This window comes from Culex quinquefasciatus, chromosome 1, assembly GCF_015732765.1.
Source record: "Culex quinquefasciatus strain JHB chromosome 1, VPISU_Cqui_1.0_pri_paternal, whole genome shotgun sequence".
Taxonomy (NCBI): domain Eukaryota; kingdom Metazoa; phylum Arthropoda; class Insecta; order Diptera; family Culicidae; genus Culex; species Culex quinquefasciatus.
Genome location: NC_051861.1, coordinates 91,394,531 through 91,416,561, shown reverse-complemented (window position 1 = coordinate 91,416,561; position 22,031 = coordinate 91,394,531). Strand labels below are relative to the sequence as shown.

Here is a 22,031-nt window from a genome sequence, read left to right as displayed (position 1 = left end):
GATATCAAAAAAATAGTCTAGTTTGATGCTTTTATAAACACAGCAACCAAGGCCGTGCTTGAGGCTGTCAAATTCTTGCTGGTTGTGTTTATAAACAAAACCAACAGAGGAGAGCAAAAAGGAGGAGGAGACCCGGTGGAAATCGGGAGGATGGGCAAGCGTTTCTTGGAGGAGAAAAGATCCGGAACCAGAAACGAAACAATCCGGAACTGGTTCCGATAAATTCTGGAAGCCATCGGCGCCGTCAGCAAGAGCTATTATCACGGCCAACCTCGTAAACGTTTTGACCCCAAACGACCGCATTCCGAAGATTATCTCCGGTACCGACAAACCAGCTACCACGATCACTTCAACCCTCACCTCCAAGACACCAACCTCTTCAACGCCCTCGAAACCCACCCCACCTTCAAGTGCCGCCACTTCCGGCGAACCCTTATCGCCATACCAAAGGCCTGAATCTTGAATGTTCTCCCCGGTGCGTCAGTTTCCCCCATCGGATTTCCAGTGCAAGCGATCCTCAAACACCCCCACACCTTCCCCTTCCCATCCTCTTCCATGAGTGGCACCAGGTTCAAGAAGCGTAGCCCTGTCATAGAGGTCATTTTGCGAATCATGCTGACAAGGAACACAATCGGCAATCCGTCGGGGCTAAAATCGGTTCAGGAACCAGGTTGGCCACTTTGGTTGCCTCACATTTGTCAAGCAGCTGCAAGCGCGAGATTTGGTTGAAATCGACCGAAATCAACTTTTCATCCAGAACAAACGATTACAAACGTTGAAAACAAACAAAATGGAAAATGACAGTAGGCGGAAAGCGATATTTTGACAGCGGGCAATGTGTCAGGACAAAGCGACTGCAGCGCCACAAACGGATTGCCACAACTAAAAAAACTGTAGCAATGATTTACACAAGGGAAGAATCGAGCCCAAACGTCTGTTGTCTGTGCTATTATTCAAAATAAACTTTAATCAAAATTTTGATAAATACCCAAGTAACCATCCAGCACTAGCAAAAAGTCAGAAATCGGCAACAGATTGGCATTCCATTACTAATTAGTCATGCAATAGCATTTACAAATGCGATTCAGCACTTATTCAACTGCACTGTCCAAAGCTGATTAAATGCTGCTTAAGTGCAACGACTAGCAACCGAGGGGTGAGACACACCTAATCAATTATAGTAACGCTAATCAACTAGCGTTGATTTTTGTCAATTAGCTAATTGATTAGCGCTGATTTGGCAGATCATTCCCACCGTGAATTGAATAATCTTGTCATGTTGATAGAGGTTATTTTGACAGCAGCAAAGTGGCAGCAAACGTGTTTTGTTTCAAATTGGTGAAAATCAGTTTTCAATCATCAGATTCTGTCCAAGTTCCCCGCGGAATGTCCCCCTTCGCCAAATGTGACCGTCCTACAGTTCGCTAAGTAACTACCCGAGCTGCAGGTGGACCCGGGCGCGTCCGTCATTTCAAAAAACCGGAAATGCGGCCAGATGGCCGGATGCAGGATAAACCGGTCGTTATGTTCGTTAGGTTGGTGAAAGCGATAATGGAAACATTCTGCTCGGACTTATTCCGCCCATTTCCACCGGATGTCCAGCGCAAGCACCCTGCCTCTTCCACAAGCGGTTCCCAGCAAGGCCCTTCAATAAGGACTCCGACTCAGAGATTGTTGACTTTCTTGAGGACGAGGGTGCCGTGATGTCCCCCAACGTTTCACAACAATCTCAATGGAATGAGCAAACATCTGAAGAACGATCACATCTACGAGAGCATCAGAAATCTGAAGTGCTGCAACCTGCAGGCAGCAGCCAAGAGCAATCTCCAAAGCCCAGCCATGACGATTGCGCTGAACAACTCTGCCACCTCGACGACTCTGATCTGCCAGGACTGTACGCTGGAACGTTGCTTGTTGGACGAGACGCTTCCACTAGGGGGCGACCTTGGTCATTCCGGCGGCAACCTCGGCTGCGGTAGCCGCAACGGCAGCGGCCATCAGTCGAGTGAAACTCAAGGTACATAGTTCACAAGTAACGCTCCTCGTTCCTCAAAAACTGCTATGAGAACTTGATCATGGACAAGGAGGAGTGCCGGAAGAGTTCACTCTGCCGCCGGGAGCTGATCGAGATAATCCGGGATAGCAAGGTGAAGAACAGTCTTAGGTAGGTTTCGAGACCCTGTGGAACCTCTCCTTGTAACGCTTCTCCCCAATATAGGAAACTCCTGGAAAATTCACCAAAGCATCGCCACCGGTCGCACACGATTTCGGCCTGCGTCAACGGAGATCAAGAGCAGCAGTGCACCATGATCAGTGCCGACCAAACGCATGTGGTTGCCGCCCACAACGAGACTAACCTGTGCGGTTACGATTCCTATCTGCACCAGACGATCTGTGCGGCGGTTGCTTCGGCAAAGCATGTGACCTTGCATGGTGTAGTTCTCGGTGGAGCATTGACGGCCCTGCCGTAACGACTGGCAGGATTCTGCAGCAACACGACGCACACACACAGAGGTACGATGCATAACGCGCATTTCAAGCTGAAATATACTCATTTGAACAATTCGTTTTCAGGAAGGAACAACGCCTCGCAGTCACCAACCGTACCTAGCAATACCCGATCTAATGCCTCATCAGCTCGGCGACCAAAAAGAACATCCGGATGCACCACACGACCGCACTGCCAACGGCAGCCTCCGAGAGGCCGTCACCCACATCCGGGACATATTCGCCTACGACAACAGTCGTTACCAAGACGAGGAATCTGATGATCGTGCGATGTAGTCCAACTTTGCGCAGGTTCATCGCGAAAAGTACAGCAAGAGTCAGCAAGAACAAGAAGATCCGACCTGGAAGACATGCGGCTGGTAGAAGGAGAAGCGGCTGAAGGCGCTGGCGAAGAAGAAAGCTGTTTCGAAAGGAGCAGGGAGGAAGAATTAAGATTAGTTTTTCCTTTTTTTGAATTTATTTTGTTGCGGTATATTTATTAGCACAGGCAAGCTGGCAATCTTTCACCAGTTTTAGACTAGCTGCTTCAACTCGTGACTTCCCCGGCGGATATCCTTTGCAGGCCCGTCCAAGTTTAAATATAGAATCTTAACGAAGGGGGAGCGGCCGTTCAACCGTCCCCGTTTTATCAACGATTCCTTGCACTACTCGTACTCGTGCTCCAACTATCCGAATCCGTTCACTTTCGCAGCTGATGTGTGTGCAACCAACCAAACGGGACCACGCGGCCGCTTCTTACAAATTGAGTTGTTTCCATGTATTTTCAGATCTACATTCTATACATGCAAATAACTCGCATAGGCATTTGGAAGGTGTTAGCTCTGCCGAGCTTCGGTGACCCATTTCTACGCTGGCTAGCCGAGCGCGAGGTACTTCAGCTTTATCGACAAGCCCGCCCTGAAGAACGTTTGCACCAATCGGATTCAAACGTTATTTAGAACTTCCGAACCCTTGTCAAATGGACAAGGACCCAGCACGTATATAGTTGATAGTAACAGTATTCCTAATTCCAGACATGGCTCACCAAGTCGCGATGGCCTAGTGGTTAGCATTTTTGCTTACCAATCAAAGGACGAGGATCGAACCCCGACTCGAGCGACTTTGATTTTTCGTTCATGTTCAGAGTTTCAAGATTTATATTTCCTGCCTATGCTTTCTCGGTGGGAGCAGATGGGAATCGAACCCAAGACCATTCGCTTACAAAGCGAACACCGTAACCAGTCAGCCACGGCCGCTCCCTCCGTTCACTTTCGCAGCTGATGAACTAATATTTGACGAAGTCGTTCACTTGTTAAGCAATGGAAAATCGCTAGCGGAGAGGTCGACCACCGGCGACGTTGCCCCGGAACTAATAGCCCGTTCTACAACAGCGTTGTCTCCGCCAGTGACTCGCTATTCACTAGCCGCTCTTGGTCTTCTGCGACTTGCTTCATGATTGATGACTGTTTACCATGGTTAACCGCTAGTTGGTGTTGTTAAAGCACTGCTGATGGTTGTCCTCGAGCATACGCCTGTTGACTTAACCTCCGGCGGATGTTCCGCAGTGACTTGGAGAAATCGTCCAGGATCGGTGACAAGAGAAGGCATCTCCATGACGCACTCGTTCAGAATATCGTCAATAAACTTGTACACGACCTTGGGCAGCGGCGATTCTGGAGTACTCGGTGGCCTTTGCGTTTTTTTTTTCAAATTTTGATCAATTTATTTCCTTTTTAATGAAACATTAAACAATTTTCATGACCCGATTCGCTTAATGGGCTTGTGCCCCACAGCAGCACCGACGGTGGCTTCGTCTTCGGCGTCGGAACGCACATGATGTTGAGTAGAATCTGGCCGATGCTGGTATCGGCGGTGGCCATTCTGTCCGGCTTGCTATCTCGGTGGGTTTGGCCACGTTGGCGAAGATGAAGCCCGTTCCGGGCGTGGAACTTGTCGAGCCAAACCCGAAGCTGAATCGTTTGGCTGCCGATGGACTTGGTGCCGCGGCCGTGTTTTTCGTCGTCACTGGTACGACGCTTCCAAACGTGAATCCACTGGTGGCCGGCTTTGCGACCGTTGACTCCTTTGTGTCCACCTTGCTGCTACTCTTCTTGGCCTAGATATCATCCAGATACTTTTCGTGATCCTTGAAGATCGGCCTCAGCGTGCACACTAGATTCTCCTTGACCTTCTCCGAAATCCAAGCGGCCACGGCCACATTGAGCGCCTTCACGTTGGCTGCATACTCGTCATCCCCGGTGTTCGTGCCGACGGAGCCTGCTGTGTCCTCCTTCGGCCGGCTGCCAACCTCGGAAAAGACCATCTTGCTCGGGTCAGTCGTGGCACAGATGGTGGCTCGCAGCGCGGACGTCGTGGCCGCCGTCCCATAGATAGGTTTTGATATTCCACTGAGAAGCGAAATGGACTGGCTCCTCCATCAGTAGGCGTCACAGCCGGTGCCAACGTCACCCCGACGAAGTCCTTGAATGCATCAAACACCGACGACCTAGCCGACGACGATTCACCGCTGCCCGCGGAATCTGTGCCGGCGATTTCGTTTTAATGACGCGTTTTTTAAACTTATCCTCGGAAGTCTGGGCAAATCGGCCCGCCTCCTCATCCTCCTCGTTCCAGTTGTCTTGGTTCAGGCCGGACTGCGCACCGCGTTTGGCCATTTGCCAGGTTAGCCACTTCAATTCCCAGATGTTGCTTTACGGCCGCAACCACGAGTGATGTTTTAGGTTTGTTTTGATGTTTTGACGTTTGTCCATCAGCCCAAGATAACATTTGAAGGGTAGGAATACGCTAATTGATTAGCGATAATTCTAATCAACTAGTTGTAAATTCTAATTAACTAAACGATTATTTTTAGTTAATTAGAGCATGTGTCTCACCCCTCGCTAGCAACACTGTCATGCTTTTTCTATGAAACTGGCAACGCTGTTCACATTCTGAGAGGAGAGTGAAAGAGAGAGTGCAAGAAAACAATAACCATCTCACTTTCTCGCTTCGCATAAAAAAATCAACAACGATTGTAAGCTGACGAAGCCAGCAGCTCAAAACCATGTTCATCTCGGTTTTCATCATCCTCGTAAGTATTTACAAAGTATTTTTCATATAAGGTACTAAAGAATAATTAATACTTTACAGCTAACACGAACGAGAGCAATTCCACCTTCTTGGAAGACCGCAACAATGAGCCGCAGGCTAGGCCGCAGGAATAAATGGCGTTTAGTTTTGTCCTGCTGGTCTCCCACCGAACCAAGCGGGCGGCGTACAATTCATTGGCTCTCGTCAAGCCAGTTCAAGGCTTTCGGAATTGTATGTAGTAATTATATTAAATATTATGAATAAAAGACAACAAATTTAATCTTTCGAACAAGATCGCAAACTGTTTTCTTCTATGCCCTTTCCAACGGGGAAAAACAGTAAACCCAAGAAGTTGTTTGGCATTTTTCTGGCTCAAATTGACTTCATATGTAACTACAAAAACCAGCTTGCAATTCAATCTCCTATTTAGGTAAGAAGGCACGGGCACAGGAATCAACAGCGACGACAACTTCTATGATCTGGCATCACATCCCCAACCATTCAACTTCAACCAAAAAATCGACTTCGCAATCTCGGTCAGCTGAGTCGGTAATGTAGATAATAGGCAAACCAAAAATAGAATGGCGAGAAGAGAAAGGCAGAGAGAAGAGAGTGGAAGCAATATTTTTGCTTCTCTCATTTTTTCTGCAGGGGTGGACACCAACAGTAGGGGCCAGCACTAAACCGGCCGAGTAAAGTCCAAACTCGGTCATTGTTCAGCACTAAAGTAGCTGTTAGGGCTGATCTCAAAACTTCTTAGCTTTTACTCGTAGCTGTAAAAGCGCTCTCAGTGCTGAACAGTGACCATGTTTTAGTGCTGGATGGTTACTTGGGTAGCCGCCCATTTGAATGAGCGAGTGAAAATGAGCGGCTCGTAAAAAAGAGTGGTTTCGCCCGAGGTTTCGCCCACCTCTTAGACAAACAGGCGTAAATTTTGCGTAAATTTATTTTAATTCCATCATTAACGGATTTAACGACTGTTTTGAAATAGGATTCAAATTTTTCCAATGTTCTCGAATCACTCAACTGGAATATGATAAGCGCTAAAGTATAGGCACATTTCACTTAGATTGTTCAGCGATTCCGTTAACATGTTTGTTTTCTTGTATATTGACATTACCGTTCGGGGGAAGATGTGGCAAGGTGTCTTGGACCAGCTTGATGGCCTTGTTCCAGAGTAGGTGCCCATTGATTTCCCGGGAAAGTTTCCCCGAAACTTCCCGGAACCCACAATCGATTTGAACAAGTCAAATCCCCTTGTACTAAAAACCACATTTTGACATTTCATTTTTAGTACACCACCCCGCCGGAATCTTTTTGTTTTGAACTGTCAGCTGTCAGCAGCCGGCAAGTTCGCGCACGCACGTTTCTCTTTCGAAAAAAGTACACCGCGCGGTTCACGGCTCGGCCGATCTCCTGTGTGTAAAATCCATCGCGGCACGCGCCCCCGTGATAAGAACCAGTGGCAAGTCATCTCGAGCAAGCAGTTTCGTCGCAGCTTCCAACCCGTGAGGATCTTCGCCAGCGCTTTCCCCGTTCCAGGTTCTGAACTTTGTTGCTGCCAAAATGTCGACAAAACCCGCGTACAAAGTTGGTGAGTTTTATTTTTAGAACCTTTTTTTCCGGATGTTCCGGAAACTATTTTTGTGTTTGAGATATTTACAATTCAAATTTTGAATTCCAGCTGACATCAGCCTGGCCGAGTTTGGCCGCAAGGAGATCATGCTGGCGGAGAACGAAATGCCCGGTCTGATGGCGTGCCGCGCCAAGTATGGCCCGAAGAAGGTGCTGAAGGGGGCCCGCATCGCCGGATGTCTGCACATGACCATCCAGACGGCGGTGCTGATCGAGACGTTGGTCGAACTGGGCGCGGAGGTGAGTTTGATTTAGCTGAGTTGGGGATGTTTTCCTGCTAAGACATGATTATTGATTAGAACTGCTTGTTTCTTGAAGTTAGTCCTTGTTGCGTTCGATTGCGAAATTGAACAAACCCCTAATCTTCCTATTCAAGTTCATCACAGTCAAGTTTGAAAAACCTCAAAAATTAAACGCAAAACAACAAAACTGCGATTAAACTAGTCCGATTAGTTGGTGGCGTCATACGAGCCCCCTGCCAAGAGTTTGACGAAAAAGGTTAAGGTTATCTCGCATCACCAGACAAACGAGAGGGAGATAATTCACTTTTCCAGAGCTTACGAAATAGCTCATACTTTTGTCTAATCATTGTTGTTATGCTAATGAATCGCTTCCGCGCCACACGCCACGTGCCGATTCAAAGCAGGAAAGCTGAGTTAAAATATGTTGTTTACTTTGCAAAGGAAAGATTATTGCTCGTTGATTTGGGGTGGAAATGTGCTGCTTTCCCAACTCAGGACGTGCTATTCAAGTATCTGAAGTTTTTCGTCCCCAGAATTCTGTAAAGTATTGGAATGTAACATCATTTGATGGAATGTCCATTAATCTTGAGGGCTGACCCTGACCATTTGGTCGATGATGCCGTTTTGCTCCGAAAGGTTCAGACTGAAGTAATGTGGGGCGATGATGTTTTGATCAATTTTGTAAGAATTATTTACATTTTTTTTTTTTGCTATTGCATATTACTGTTTCCAAAGACTAGAAATTTTACTAGTCAAATTTGAACGTTTTATAAACATGTCCAAAATGCTTGATGAAAATTTTGACTTTATTTACTATTTACACCGTGAGTTACACTCACATTGAAATTTGTGAAATTGTTTTAAACGGCAAACATCAAACATCAAAAAATGGTCCGAAAACTCAGGGGCAAAACAATATGTTTTTCAAAAAACATTAAAATTTCAATAAAAATAATCCTAGCAAAACAATGCCAAAGGGCCGTTGTGGGTTTGTAAACAAAGAGTGTGTCCTGCTCACGCTAGAAGGCAGAGGCGACTCGTGCCCGAATGTAGTACCTGTTCAATGTTATTTTTTTAAATTCTTTATTATAGAGTTTTTCAGCCGGAGGCTGGTTCAACTCTTTTGGATGATTTGACTTCGTGCTTGAAGTCGACCGGTTACAATGTTGTTTTAATAAATATTGATTATAATGATAGATCGTAGTGAATTTTTGAATCTCAATGTTAAAAAATGTTTTTGAAGCTTTTTTCTTTCCAATGGCTTCTATTTTTATGTTTTATTATTTTTATGCTATTATAATTTTCTGTTTATGCAAATAATTAATTACACTTATGATTAAGACTTTTTTATCTTGTTAAAATGTATTTTTAAGACTCAATCATTAGCGTGGCGAATGTGGAAAAATAGAGCAATCGCTCTGCCATCCTTATCGAAATTCAAGGAAAGTTATTGAACATTGTACTAAAATTCAAAACTCTTCATCAGGATGTTCAGAAAAAATACCACATCCTTCACAAAGGAAAACTGTTTGTTGGGCTTTTTAAGGCCCAACTAATATTGAGCTAACTTGGTTACTATTTAAAATTTCAATTGACATTTTACTTTATACTTTTTAGAACCTGGTCGTATCGCTTTTGATCCTTTGTCAAATTTTTAGAGAATTGAATTCACTCACTGTTATGTCCTCATGGTTTTGGAATTTAATTTCTGAATAAAAAGAAGAGCTTCTTCTGATGTTAAGAACAAAACTATATTGACATGAATCCGAAATAATGAAAATATTTGTTTTTAGCATCAGTGAAAAAAAAGTTTTCAGAACAAATTCATGCTACAATATATGATAATAATATATTCAACTAGAGTGAACCGGACCAACATTCTGAATTAACACAGTCGTTTTTGGAGCATTTAATGGCATCAAATCTTGCACTTTTTAGGACTGCATCCGCTTTAAATACAATTATCCTGAAAATAAAATAACGATCATGGTTGAATCTACGATCATAATTCTTCTCATGTGTCCCGAGTCTGGAAAAAACACAGTACTTTTTTGTTTCAATTGTTTCAATTCAATCTATCAATCACACTATCTAAACTTAACATTACATCACTTTCCAGTAGAGCAAGAATCCACTAGTAACCACTAGTAAGATCGAAGAGGTTCAACGCGCGCAGTTGAACATTCCAGTTTTAAAACAAGCCATCACCAGTCTGCGCAAAACAGCCTGATGCCTAAAAGTGCGCCAAATATAGAGCAATATCTGTCGTGCTCTCGCGCTCTCTCATTTATTCATGCTCTCAACGTGCTGTCAACGCGCTGGCTTGTTTACCTTTTGCAAGCAGCTCCCTGCAGAGCTGAGCGAGCTAAGTCAGCTGGGGCCTGGGGGTGGCATTTCGCTCTCTCCCAAAAATGCTGTCAGTTCACGCTCTCAGATTGAACCAGATTTACCAACACATCGATAATGCCGCTGCGTATGAATAGGATGCTCTTTACATGTGTTGAATTTTTTCCGTATAGAGTTATCTAAGCCCGAGCTCACGCACACTAGCACCCCATTTGTTTTGCTTTTTGGTGCATGCAGCGCTGCTGAACATAGGACGTCGATTTTGTTAACGTTTATTCAAACAAAAATTGTAATTGTATGTTGCTGGTTGAAAAAGCACCGCGGTACTTAAATAAAAAAAATATCCGCATGAAATCGGCTACCTGTTCAATGAACAGGTTGAACAGGTGGACGAGTCGCCTCTGCTAGAAGGTGTTAACATCTGGCATGAAAGGGATACACTCTTTGTTTACAAACCCACAACGGCCCTTTGGCATTGTTTTGCTAGAATCAACTGAAAACAATCTAAGTTGCCCTATTCTGCATTGATGATCATATTAGGGAGCTGGGGGTAAGACGGCAAGGCGGGGTAAGACGGCCACTCCACTGTTTTAATAAGTATACTACTTAATATTATTAAAATGTTGCAGGCCAAGGATTGATACCTAAGAGCATGCAATGGAACTGACCTTGTTGCGTGCTCTTCGGTTGACGTCCACGTAAGGAACATCCTGGAAGGAGCGTAACTAACTACATCCGTAGTTCTGTTAGATCATCCGAATTATCTTGATCAGAACAGTATAGCTCTGGTTCCTTGCGAGTGTCCTATTTCCTTACCTCCACGTTGGCTTGGTTTTCATGATGACCTAGCTGGTGGCCTGTGGAAACGACTCGTAAACCTTTGACCACCGCGGGTCAGAGTCGAGACGGCTAAAAGAAAGGGGCGCAACAATGTGGGAAAGGGAAGTAATTTGTGATTGTAGACGGTATTGTTTCGATTCGCAGTACGTTGAGTCAACTGCTGTGGATGTACCTGAAACATCGCACAACGGGGTTTCTCTTTTTTCCATTTCAGCTAACAGCTATCTTCTGTTTATTTTGTTTCACTGATTTTCTAAAACGACTTCTGTTTACTGTCCTCCATTTGATTTCGATTTTACTTATTTGATTCAATTATTTCTCAACGCTTTTCCACTCTATTTTACTAATTGATGCTGCTGTAATAAACTGTCTGCTTTCCCTTAATTTGGCAGCGATGTCAATTTTGTTTATCATGTGCCTTTTCTTTATTTATCGATTTGAGTAATTTCTCATCTTCCCTGTAAATTGCCCTCAAAACAATCTAAGCTTGTTTGTTACCTCTATTTATTAACTATTGTTAATTTCTTTACCTACTTCATAAATTACTATCTTTCTTTTACTATTGATTCTTCAAATAGTATATTTCTTTCACTGTCCATTGTTTTCAATCTTCACCTATTTCTTCAAACAAGTGAGGTTCGAGTCCTTACTCAATATATTAAATGATCAAAGTCACACACATAACATTATTGTACTTTTCAAAAACTTCTATAATATGCTTAGGACCAAAATATTGTTACAAAACACCGCGACAGAAGAAATAGCAACATATAAACACGACTCGACATTAGGGAAGATTTCAGGAGAACACAATGCACAGTAAATTACAATAAGTTTTTGAATTCAAACTAAAAATAAAACAGTTTTTGCTTTCATAAAATTTGATAGGCACACTATAAATGGTTAGGCGCTTATACTTACATCAAACCCTACGTAATGTACCACCCCCGGCCGAGTTAAAATGCGTAACCGGAAAAGAAGGTGTGCATGCCTGGCACGAACACTCAAAGCGTGTTCTAGCGTGTTGCTCGTACTGACTCAGAGCAAGGGTGAGATGTAGGTGTAAGGGCAGTGCGTGTTCGTCGGGAACCTGGTGCATAAGATCGGTCAAGGCCCGTTCTTACACTGAAAATTGCGAATTGCGAATACTTAATATTATTAAAATGTTTAGCAATACTGTTCCTCCATCGATCGACTCCGTTAGCGATACACTTTTTACCCTTTCTTAAATTTTCGCTTTAGCTACGGAAAGTGAGAGCGGAATGCGGGAGAGGGAGAAAGTTTACGGAAATTATGACTCGTTCGAGCACTGCATTAGTTTTTACGCCGTGACAGCATTAGACAGCTCTCGTGCATTGTTTCCATGGATTTTCGTCGACAGACCATAGGCGTATTTTACTTTTAATGGGATAGAATAGCATTCGATTTAGTAAGTCTATAGACTATATACTTTATAAAGTAATATGCTTTCTGTCAAAAAGGATCGCAAAGTTATTATTTTAAATTGTTTTAAAAATCCATTCCTTTGCGGTCGTATAAAGGGTCATTGAATCCAGAAAATTAAGCTTTATCATTGTGAACAATAATATTAGCAATTTAGGGTATTTGTCCCTATTTCGGGCCTACTAAGCCGAGCGCACTTTTTATTTGATGTTTTCTCAAAGCCTGTTATAAGCAGCCTTGTTATTATTACATGAATAAGTTGGTTTTTTAGTGCTAATGCTCTTACTTAATCACATTTTTGACGAAAATACTTTATATTTCTGTATAAGTCCGAGAAACTAAAACATTTGTTGTCCCTTTTTTGAGGATATTGTTTCTAGCATACGACCTTCTTTGTACATATTTTCGGCCTACCTTCTGATTGGTTGAAATCTTTAAGCACGTGGCGAACTCTTTTGACGTACGGTTCAGCCCCAGCTCGTACAGTACAGCCGCACAAATTCGGTCGACAAACATGCTCAATCATTGTGATGTTTTAAGCCACAAACCAACATTAGAACGATTGATTTCACTTGCACTACGTGCATAATGAGCTTGGACATGATTTATATCATTCTTTACGAGTTTTAAACATGATAAAGAGCAATTCCATGCCAAATAGGGAATCGGTTGTACCCGACCCTCTCCGATTTCAATGAAACTTTGTAGACATGTTATCCTTCGCTTATATAAGCCATTTTTGTGTATATGGAGCCAGTTCCACTCGATAATGACATTTGAGAAGGGCCTAAGTGTTTTAAATATTTTTGTAATTCGGAATTTAAATATTTCTGTATTTCGAAGCCGTTGCATCGTATCAAAAAGTGGTCAAAGACAAACTTGTAGGAAATTTGACGGGCTTTTCGATAAAAACACACTGAAAGAAAAAAAAACCCAACTTTTATGAGATTTTTTGATTTTTAAGTTTAAAAGTCAAATTTGAGGGGGAGCCCACGATTTTTTTTCGTTCAAAATGTTTGTGAAGATAGCCTAAGATGTTACAAAAAGACTCACGAAAAATGCAGGATGGAGCAAATCACCTAAAAAAATACAAAAATCATTTACTGAAACTGTTTTTTTGAAGAGTGCTCTAAACGTCAAAATTTTCAAAAACCGAATACGGGAATCGATTCTCCAGACAATTTTACATAAAAGTCTCCATATTGACCATTGTCCTAAGTCCAATCCTTGTGAAGTTACAGCGGTTTTAAAAATAAAAATGAAGAAAAAATAGGTTTTTTGATGGTTTTTGGCGATTTCTATATGACAGACTTGATTTTTCAGTCTCGTAAATATTTTTACCGGAAAGCTCGTCCAATTTCCCATAAGTTTGTCTTTGACCACATTTCAATTGGATGTATGGGCTTACAGATATAAGCTAATTTACTATCCAGGTTACTATACTACACTGAAAAAATATGATGTTTTCAATTATGAGCAATGTAATTAGCTTATATCTGCAAGCTCATACATCCAATTTAAATGTTGTCAAAGACAAACTTATGGGAAATTTGACGAGCTTCCAGTAAAAATATTTACGAGACTGAAAAATTAAGTCTGTCATATAGAAATTGCCAAAACCATCAAAACCTATTTTTTCTACATTTTATTTTTAAAACCGCTGTAACTACAAGGATTGGACTTAGGACAATGGTCAATATGGAGACTTTTATGTGTCAGGAGAATCGATTCCCGTATTCGGTTTTGAAAATTTTGACGTTTAAGCACTTTTCAAAAACAGTTTCAGTAAATGATTTTGTATTTTATAGGTGAGTTGCTCCATCCTGCATTTCGTGAGTCTTTGTAACATCTTAGGCTATCTTCACAAAAATTTTGAACGAAAAAATCGTGGGCTCCCTCAAATTTGACTTTTAAACAAAAATCAAAAATCTCATAAAAGGGTATTTCTTTCAGTGTATTTTTATCGAAAGCCTGTCTAATTTCCTACAAGTTTGTCTTTGACCACTTTTTAATACGATGCAACGGCTTCGAGATACAGAAATATTTAAAATCCGAATTACAAAAATATTTAAAACACTTACGCCCTTCTCAAATGTCATTATCGTGTGGAACTGGCTCCATATGCACAAAAATGGCTTATATCTCGGGTGAGTTTTCAAAAAGCCGTAAGAGCCACCGTGACCTCTGACACTAATTTAAGTTTTTGTCGAAAATGAGACAACATTTCTGGAGTTTTTTTTGAAAAGGTCCAATAAACCAAATTTTCAATTTTTGCTTTTTGGGTGTTTTTAGAACCGCCTTGAGTCAGGGGTATTCAAAAACACCCAAAAAGCAAAAAATAAAAATTTGGTTTATAGGACCTTTTCAAAAAAAACTCCAGATTTCTTTTTTTTTTAGTTTGGGGCACTTGAAGGACGTGGAGATGAACAATCTCGAGCATTTCTGATATTGGTTTTTCGTAAGTAGGTCGAATAACGATGCAAAAAGGACTTTGTTTACCAATGGCTCTTACGGCTTTTTGAAAACTAATCCGAGATATAAGCGTAGGATAACATGTCTACAAAGTTTCATTGAAATCGGAGAGGGTCGAGAAAAAAGTACCTGAAAAATTCCTGTTTTGAGCTGGAATTGCTCTAAAACAGTTGCGTAGCCAAACAACAAGCCCGTAATATGCAAGAAACACTGTAACTTGTGAAAAGCGCACACACACTGTCACAATTTGTAGAAGTGTCAAATGGACTGAATATAGAGCCGTTCTCTCCGAAATGGACAAAGTTATTAATCAGTTATATGATTGATTTGGTGGCAGTTTAGTGATTGTTTTTCCAACGGGATTGTTCAACCCACAAAAAAAACATATTGCCGGTGGTCGGAGATTCGGGGGACGGCTCTCATAGGGGGATGGCGTCGCTATTTTTAGACCACGTTTTCCACTTTTTCTCATCGAAACGGACTACTTTATCGACTTCATTTTGCTGGGCGAGATAGGACGCCGTCTATTTTTAGACGATGACTCAGCACTTTCCACTCTTGCGCTTAAAAAAACCAGATGGCAGCACGATGTAACGCCACGTCCCGAGTGCTGAGCGATGAAAGGCGGGCGCTGAGTGTCAACAAGCGGTAAACAAAAGAGGTGAAAATTTAAGCCCTAATGGGCAGTTAGCGATTTGCCAAGAAAAAAGTGAAGAGTGCTATTTTTATTGCTTTATTTCTAATTTAGAAGGAAAAGGTAAATTATTCTTGCCCGCCAAAATGAAGATAATGACTGAACGTATCATTATCAAGTGGCAGACTCCTGCCAGATTTGGTGAAATGCTCAATTTCGTTGAATTAAGTTTAGTACACTCAACCCCCGGTGGTTGGTCACTTTTTCGTTTGACACTTTTTTAGTTTGTACCCCGTTGGTTGGTCAAAGTCAAACTAAAAAGTGACGAACTGTCAATTTTTACACGGCGCTCACGCACACTATCAAAACAAACAACGTGACCCCGTTCGTTTGACAACAGTTGGTGTCAAACCATCGGGGTTTGAGTGTAGACCCAAAATAGGTACTAGGCCCAAAATAGGGACAAATACCCTAGTTGAATTTTAGAACTCAATCAACGAATCGTCTCTATATTTTTTTTTCTTTTTTTTTCATAAAATTATTTTTATTGGTCCTTTTCGGTGCTGGGACCTGGTAAGGACCGAGTCGGCTGTTGTAATTACATTTTTCTTAAAGCTATTTATTTGATATAGGTTATATTTTTGACGGTTTTTTGACTGTTTGTTTGTCAGACATATTTGTAGATACGGAAAGGCATTTTCAGTGAAACTATCCATTTTTGATCAAAATGCGGTTAAATACCGTTTCGACAACATTCTTTACTGGGATATAGCAAACTCATTGAATATTATGTAATCCTATCAAACTTTTCATAAAAATCGCTAATTTAGTATTGTTTACATAATTTTGATTTACTTATTCTAATCGAAATACACAAACTAATTATTTTGCATAAAATTGTGTTTGTTTTGTAGAAAAAATTCACAGTTTTTCACAAAATGTGGTCGCAATAAATTGAAATTTACTGAGCCAAAATATGTATTTTTTTTATTTTTTAAGTTAATTTATAGCACTGGCCGTTTTACCCGCGTATTTCATGTATATACGATTTCAGTTAATTTTTTAAAAACTAATTTATGTCATGTCTATACTGGACTACAAGCAGTACAATATGTACGTTAATTGAGATCAAAATAATCTGTTGTGTAATTTTTATGAGACTTCTCCCTTAGCCCTCTCCCGCCCATGGTTACTCCAGAGCACCAAAACTTTGAACTCAAATATCTCGGAACTAGGGGGGGGGGGGCTGACATAAACTTTGAAAGATATTTGGATGTTTGTGAGTTTTGAATGAGCCAATCAGAGAAATCTGAAAATGCAAAGATTTTAAAATTTGTATTTCATACATCAGAATTATGGTCTTGCAGCAATGAATAAGTAATTTTCATCTCCCATCTCCCCTTTAGCATAACAAAAAATAACTTGACAGATGACATTTGCTCAGAATTTGATTCTGAGTCGATAGGTATACGTGAAGGTGGGTCTACGAGTTCGAATTAATTTTTCGAGTGATTTTACAGCCTTTCATCAGTAAGGTGAGGAAGGAAAAAAACTCAATCTTGAGAGAATTGTCAAGAAATTGGAATGCATTAAATTGGCCATCGAAAAGGCGCTTCCCTAACACGGACGCGAACATCAAATACCTAGAATGCACCTAAAACATACTTGAACTCCTTTTTTCAACGCAGCGACACTGCATGAAATCAAAGTAGATCTGAATTGGCGGCGTAATCGGTCACGTTTCTCTAATGCCTGCGGATCACGATTGTGCTACACTGTTTCCAATGCGGAATGCGAATCGCTATCTGTAGGATCCCAGGATCATGTGTTGTGTTGAGTTCCTGTGTCTTTATTGAATCTTGTTCAAGTCAGCACTGCTATTTTCCCGGTAAACCTCTTGGCCGTTTATATCTTCAAAAATTTTGTTTACATAACGTTATGAATCTAGGGTTCTATAGGCACTTAGTCTAGTAGAACCAGTACGTTGTTTACGTTTAATGATTTTTCAAAAAAATAATCTAAAAACTTACTCGTTCTTATTCTCCTCAGGTCCAGTGGAGCAGCTGCAACATCTTCAGCACCCAGGACCACGCGGCGGCCGCCATCGCCAAGGCCGGTGTGCCGGTGTACGCCTGGAAGGGCGAAACCGACGAGGAGTACCTGTGGTGCATCCGCCAAACGTTGGTCTTCGCCGACGGGCAGCCGCTGAACATGATCCTGGACGACGGCGGTGACCTGACGAACCTGGTCCACACCGAGTACCCGCAGTATTTGGGCGGAATCAAGGGAATCAGCGAGGAGACCACCACGGGAGTGCACAACCTGTACAAGATGATGAAGGAGGGCAAGCTGGGCGTTCCGGCGATCAACGTGAACGACTCGGTTACCAAGAGCAAGTTTGACAATCTGTACGGATGTCGCGAGTCGCTGCTGGACGGAATCAAGCGCGCCACGGATGTGATGATCGCGGGCAAGGTTTGCGTCGTGGCCGGGTACGGCGATGTGGGCAAGGGTTGCGCCCAGGCGCTGAAGAACTTTGGCGGACGGGTGCTGGTGACGGAGATTGATCCGATCAACGCGCTGCAGGCAGCGATGGAAGGTTACGAGGTGACCACGATGGAGGAAGCCAGCAAGGAGGCGCAGATCTTCGTGACCACGACCGGCTGCAGCGACATCATCATGGGCGAGCACTTTATGAACATGAAGGACGACTCGATCGTGTGCAACATTGGCCACTTTGACTGCGAGGTGAACGTCGCCTGGCTCGAGCAGAACGCCAAGGAGAAGGTCAACATTAAGCCGCAGGTCGACCGCTACCTGCTCCCCTCGGGAAACCACGTGATCCTGCTGGCCGAGGGTCGCCTCGTCAACCTGGGCTGTGCCACCGGCCACTCCAGCTTCGTCATGTCCAACTCGTTCACCAACCAAACGCTGGCCCAGATCGAACTGTGGACCAAGCCGGAACAGTACAAGGTCGGCGTGTTCGTGCTGCCGAAGGCGCTCGACGAAGAGGTCGCCGCGCTGCACCTCGACAAACTGGGCGTCAAGCTGACCAAGCTCAGCCAGAAGCAGTCCGACTATCTGAACGTGCCCGTCGCCGGACCGTACAAGCCGGATCACTACCGTTACTAAGTTTTTCTTTCTCGATTTAAAATCACAAAGTAAATAAAAAAAGTTCGCCATCACTTCTTTTTTAATAAAAAGATCATATATTTCAACTCAGATGACAGCCGCCTTTTCCGCGTCCGCTGCTTTCTCGCGGCGAATCCGCCGCGGTGTGAAGTAGTACATCTCCAGGCCCCAGCTCAGCGCCGTCAGGTAGGTGGCCACGTTCAGGCAGTGCAGCGTGACGGTGTAGTTGGTGCGGTCCCGGATGAAGCCTGCGCGGAAGGTAAGAAAAGACATTGCTTTGAGAGTGTTACAAAAAAAATCGAGGTGGGCTCGTCCGGGATTTGAACCCGGGACCTCTCGCACCCTAAGTGAAAATCATACCCCTAGACCAACGAGCCCGTTGAAGGAGGACTGATATATATATGATTAAAAGTCTTCACATGTGTAAAGCTCAGACTAAAAGCATGAGATCATTTTTTATGTTTTTCAAACAACAATTTTATTGTTTTAATAGGGACGTGGCGTTACATCGTGCTGCCACCTGGTTTTTTTAAGCGCAAGAGTGTAAAAGTGCTGAGTCATCGTCTAAAAATAGACGGCGTCCTATCTCGCCCAGCAAAATGAAGTCGATAAAGTAGTCGGTTTCGATGCGAAAAAGTGGAAAACGTGGTCTAAAAATAGCGACGCCATCCCCCTATAGGGACGTGGCGTTACATCGTGCTGCCACCTGGTTTTTTTAAGCGCAAGAGTGTAAAAGTGCTGAGTCATCGTCTAAAAATAGACGGCGTCCTATCTCGCCCAGCAAAATGAAGTCGATAAAGTAGTCGGTTTCGATGCGAAAAAGTGGAAAACGTGGTCTAAAAATAGCGACGCCATCCCCCTATATTTCAATCCAGGGATTCCCTGGAGATGGAACCACACGTTGCCGTCGTTTCAGGGCTATTTGCCAAGATGGTTTCCGATGTTGATATATATCACATATTTATTTTATATTTATATACTTGTGTTGATAGAAATCACAGCTTTTATAATATGTAAAATTACAAGATATTGAAATTTTTTATTCGAGTCTCAATATTCTTGTTCGTAAAATCGGTTAGAAACAGGTTTAAAACTGTTTGATAAGAATCTATGACATTTTCCCGAAACCCATATTACCGAAGGGACATTTCCCCGAATGCCACTTCCCCGAAAAGACACTTCCCCTAATAGTCATTTCCCCGAATTCCATTTACCCGAATTTCCCATTTCCCCTAATCGTCCACATTCCCGAATGCCATTTTCCCGAATGGGCCACAATCCCGAATGCCATTTACCCGATTAGTCATATCCCTGAATAGTCATTTCCCTGAATAGTCATTTCCCTGAACGCCATTTCGAACGCGGTCAAGCCGAAATGCCCGGTGCCCCGGAGCGCGCGCGCTCCTGGGCACCGGGCATTCGGCTTGACCACGTTCGGGAAATAGCATTTTACAGTCGACTCTCTGCTTGTCAATATCCAAGGGACCGTCGAGGAAGAGAATCATCAGATTACAGAACGATGCAAAATGAAGACTCGATTGAAAATATTTTTTTCTTGATACCCAGCTATGGGAGAGAATCATGGCAACGTCCATCAAACAAAACCAAACTAATGTCAAACACCCTTTAAAGCTTCGTTTCGCCAAGAAAAATGTCTATGCAAGCCATGAAAACTGAAATTATTGACAACCGGAAGAGATTTTTAAAGCAAACAGGGACTGAAGAATTCATCGATAGACCAGAGAGTCGACTGTGTAAGAAAAAATGATGGCAATTTTTATCACATCAAACTACATATAATATTTCTTGAAAGGTTCGTATTGGCCTTGAATGATCAACTTTCTTTTGGCTTCACTCAGAACAGACGTAGCATTTTAGGGGGGAAGGGGTGTTGTAAGGTTTGGTACTATTCATTCAAATACAATGAATATTGTTACAGACTAATTTTATACATTCTCAAAACAAATACCTTTTTCTTATAGACATGATAATAATAATGCAATAGAAATTTTGTTATTTTTTATGATTCAGAAAACAAACCGTGCGATTTTCGTAGTACAGAACCCCGTTTACACTGATCATTTTATTCGCATTGCTGGTTTGGGATTTGGCGAAAAGTATAATCAACAAAAATTTATACCAGCCTTATGTACCTATTTGTTCGATTTTGCGTTCTTGAACAAAATTCGAAAAAAATTCCTTGCAAATTTCTCAAAAACAACATTTAATCATGCGGTTGAATACAAATGTTAATTGAACAACAAAAATCTAGTAATTGGGTCCTAAAATTAAGCTTAAATTTGTGATATTATTGTTCACAAGAAAAATAAGCTTTACTAAGTACAATGACCCTTTGTACGACCGCAAAGGATTTAAAAGGATTTTTAATTCAATTTCTAAAAATTCACTTCACGGTCCTTCTTGGCAGAAAAGCTCCTACTTGACAGCTCGATCCAGGGGGGGCATAGTTGATCCATCGGAAAAATGTTGTCTTGTCAAAAACTTTTTTTTGCATAAAAATGAATAAAAAAAAGTTATTAGAAATGGTTTTCAATCGTGTTTTTTACCGTTGTTCATAAAAATTGACAAAGGGCTTTACTACCCAATTTACAACATTTAATCAACAGTGAGATCATCAGCATACCCGAAAAAGCTGTTTGTTCGGTAAAATTGAGAAAGAAAATAACTGTTAGTCATGGAAAAGGCTTTAGCGAAAATGATGATTAGGGATATGCAAATTCGAGTAATTTTAAATTTAAATAAACGGCAATTGGCGTAAGTGTCATTTCGGGAAACGGCATTCGGGGAAATGGCCGATTAGGGAAATGGCATTCGGGGATATAGCCGATTAGGGGAAATGATATTCGGGGAAATGGCATTCGGGGATGTGGCTGATTAGGGGAAGTGGTATTCGGGGATGTGGCCAATTAGGGGAAATGATTTTCGGGGAAATGGCATTCGGGGAAATGTCATTCGGGGAAATGAGCTAGACCCGTTTGATAATGGGGAGGAATAGTTAGTTTTTTTTTGTAACTTTTTCTAGGTTGTTTAATAATTCCAGACTTCAGTTATGTGTAAGCCAGTTTAGTAATGCTATCAGAATTTCTGATTTCAATTGAAGTGGTATACTAACCATTCTGAATTGTCAAAAAATCCATAGAGTCTCGATCAATCAATAATGAAATGATATCGGACAAAATTCGTTAATCTGTTGAACTAACGGTTTTCGGATTATGGTTGTATCGATCATTGTTGCGAATCGAGGATCTACTGGAGTTTTGACGATCAAATAGAGCCTAACATTTCAAAAGGACACACAGGTGTGAACAGGATTGTGTCTCTTTCACTCAAATTACGTAAGATATATGATAGGGATACACTCTTGTTTGCAGAGCTTGTGTGCCCTAATGAAATGGAAGGCACGAAATATTCGTCTTAACAACGAGTGTTCAACTTGTAAAATATGAACGTTTCATTAATGTTTATTGTTTTTGGAAGCAGCAAGACAGGTTTTAAAAATAGGCAAAGAAATGTTTGGTTTTGTAATTAAAATTTCGGGGATTTGAGATTCAAGTTACTTTCAGACAGTTTTGTTGAGGTTGTTGTTTCAAGTTAGTTAGTTTTTCTGAAATGAATAATTGGACATAAATTATTAGTTAAATTAAAGTTAGTTGCAGTGTACGACAAGACTACTGACGGACGCGACAGGA

General features: G+C 42.0%; 3 protein-coding genes and 1 non-coding gene across 4 annotated transcripts in view; 2 read left to right on the top strand and 2 right to left on the bottom strand.

Moving 5' to 3' along the window:
* Positions 1-2,072: 2,072 nt before the first annotated feature.
* On the top strand, positions 2,073-2,784 carry LOC6040459 (protein naked cuticle homolog). Its single transcript, XM_038265948.1, has 3 exons — positions 2,073-2,164; positions 2,219-2,435; positions 2,575-2,784. Exons 1-3 carry the CDS (start codon positions 2,076-2,078, stop codon positions 2,782-2,784), a joined length of 516 nt encoding a protein of 171 aa, XP_038121876.1. The 5' UTR covers positions 2,073-2,075.
* A 4,113-nt stretch (positions 2,785-6,897) lies between these two features.
* LOC6040461 (adenosylhomocysteinase) lies at positions 6,898-18,392 on the top strand. Its single transcript, XM_001849796.2, has 3 exons — positions 6,898-7,171; positions 7,262-7,452; positions 17,239-18,392. The coding sequence occupies exons 1-3, from the start codon at positions 7,144-7,146 to the stop codon at positions 18,319-18,321; spliced, it is 1,302 nt and encodes a 433-aa protein (XP_001849848.2). The 5' UTR covers positions 6,898-7,143; the 3' UTR covers positions 18,322-18,392.
* The window catches only part of LOC6040463, a 17,626-nt gene continuing 13,959 nt past the window's right edge, over positions 18,365-22,031 (bottom strand). Inside the window, exon 6 of the mRNA XM_038255040.1 lies at positions 18,365-18,569. Coding sequence (XP_038110968.1) covers positions 18,409-18,569 — 161 coding nt within the window. The 3' untranslated portion in view covers positions 18,365-18,408. The remainder of the gene's footprint in view (positions 18,570-22,031) is intronic.
* Trnap-agg lies at positions 18,627-18,698 on the bottom strand. The gene has a single exon. It is a non-coding gene; the product is annotated as a tRNA-Pro (tRNA).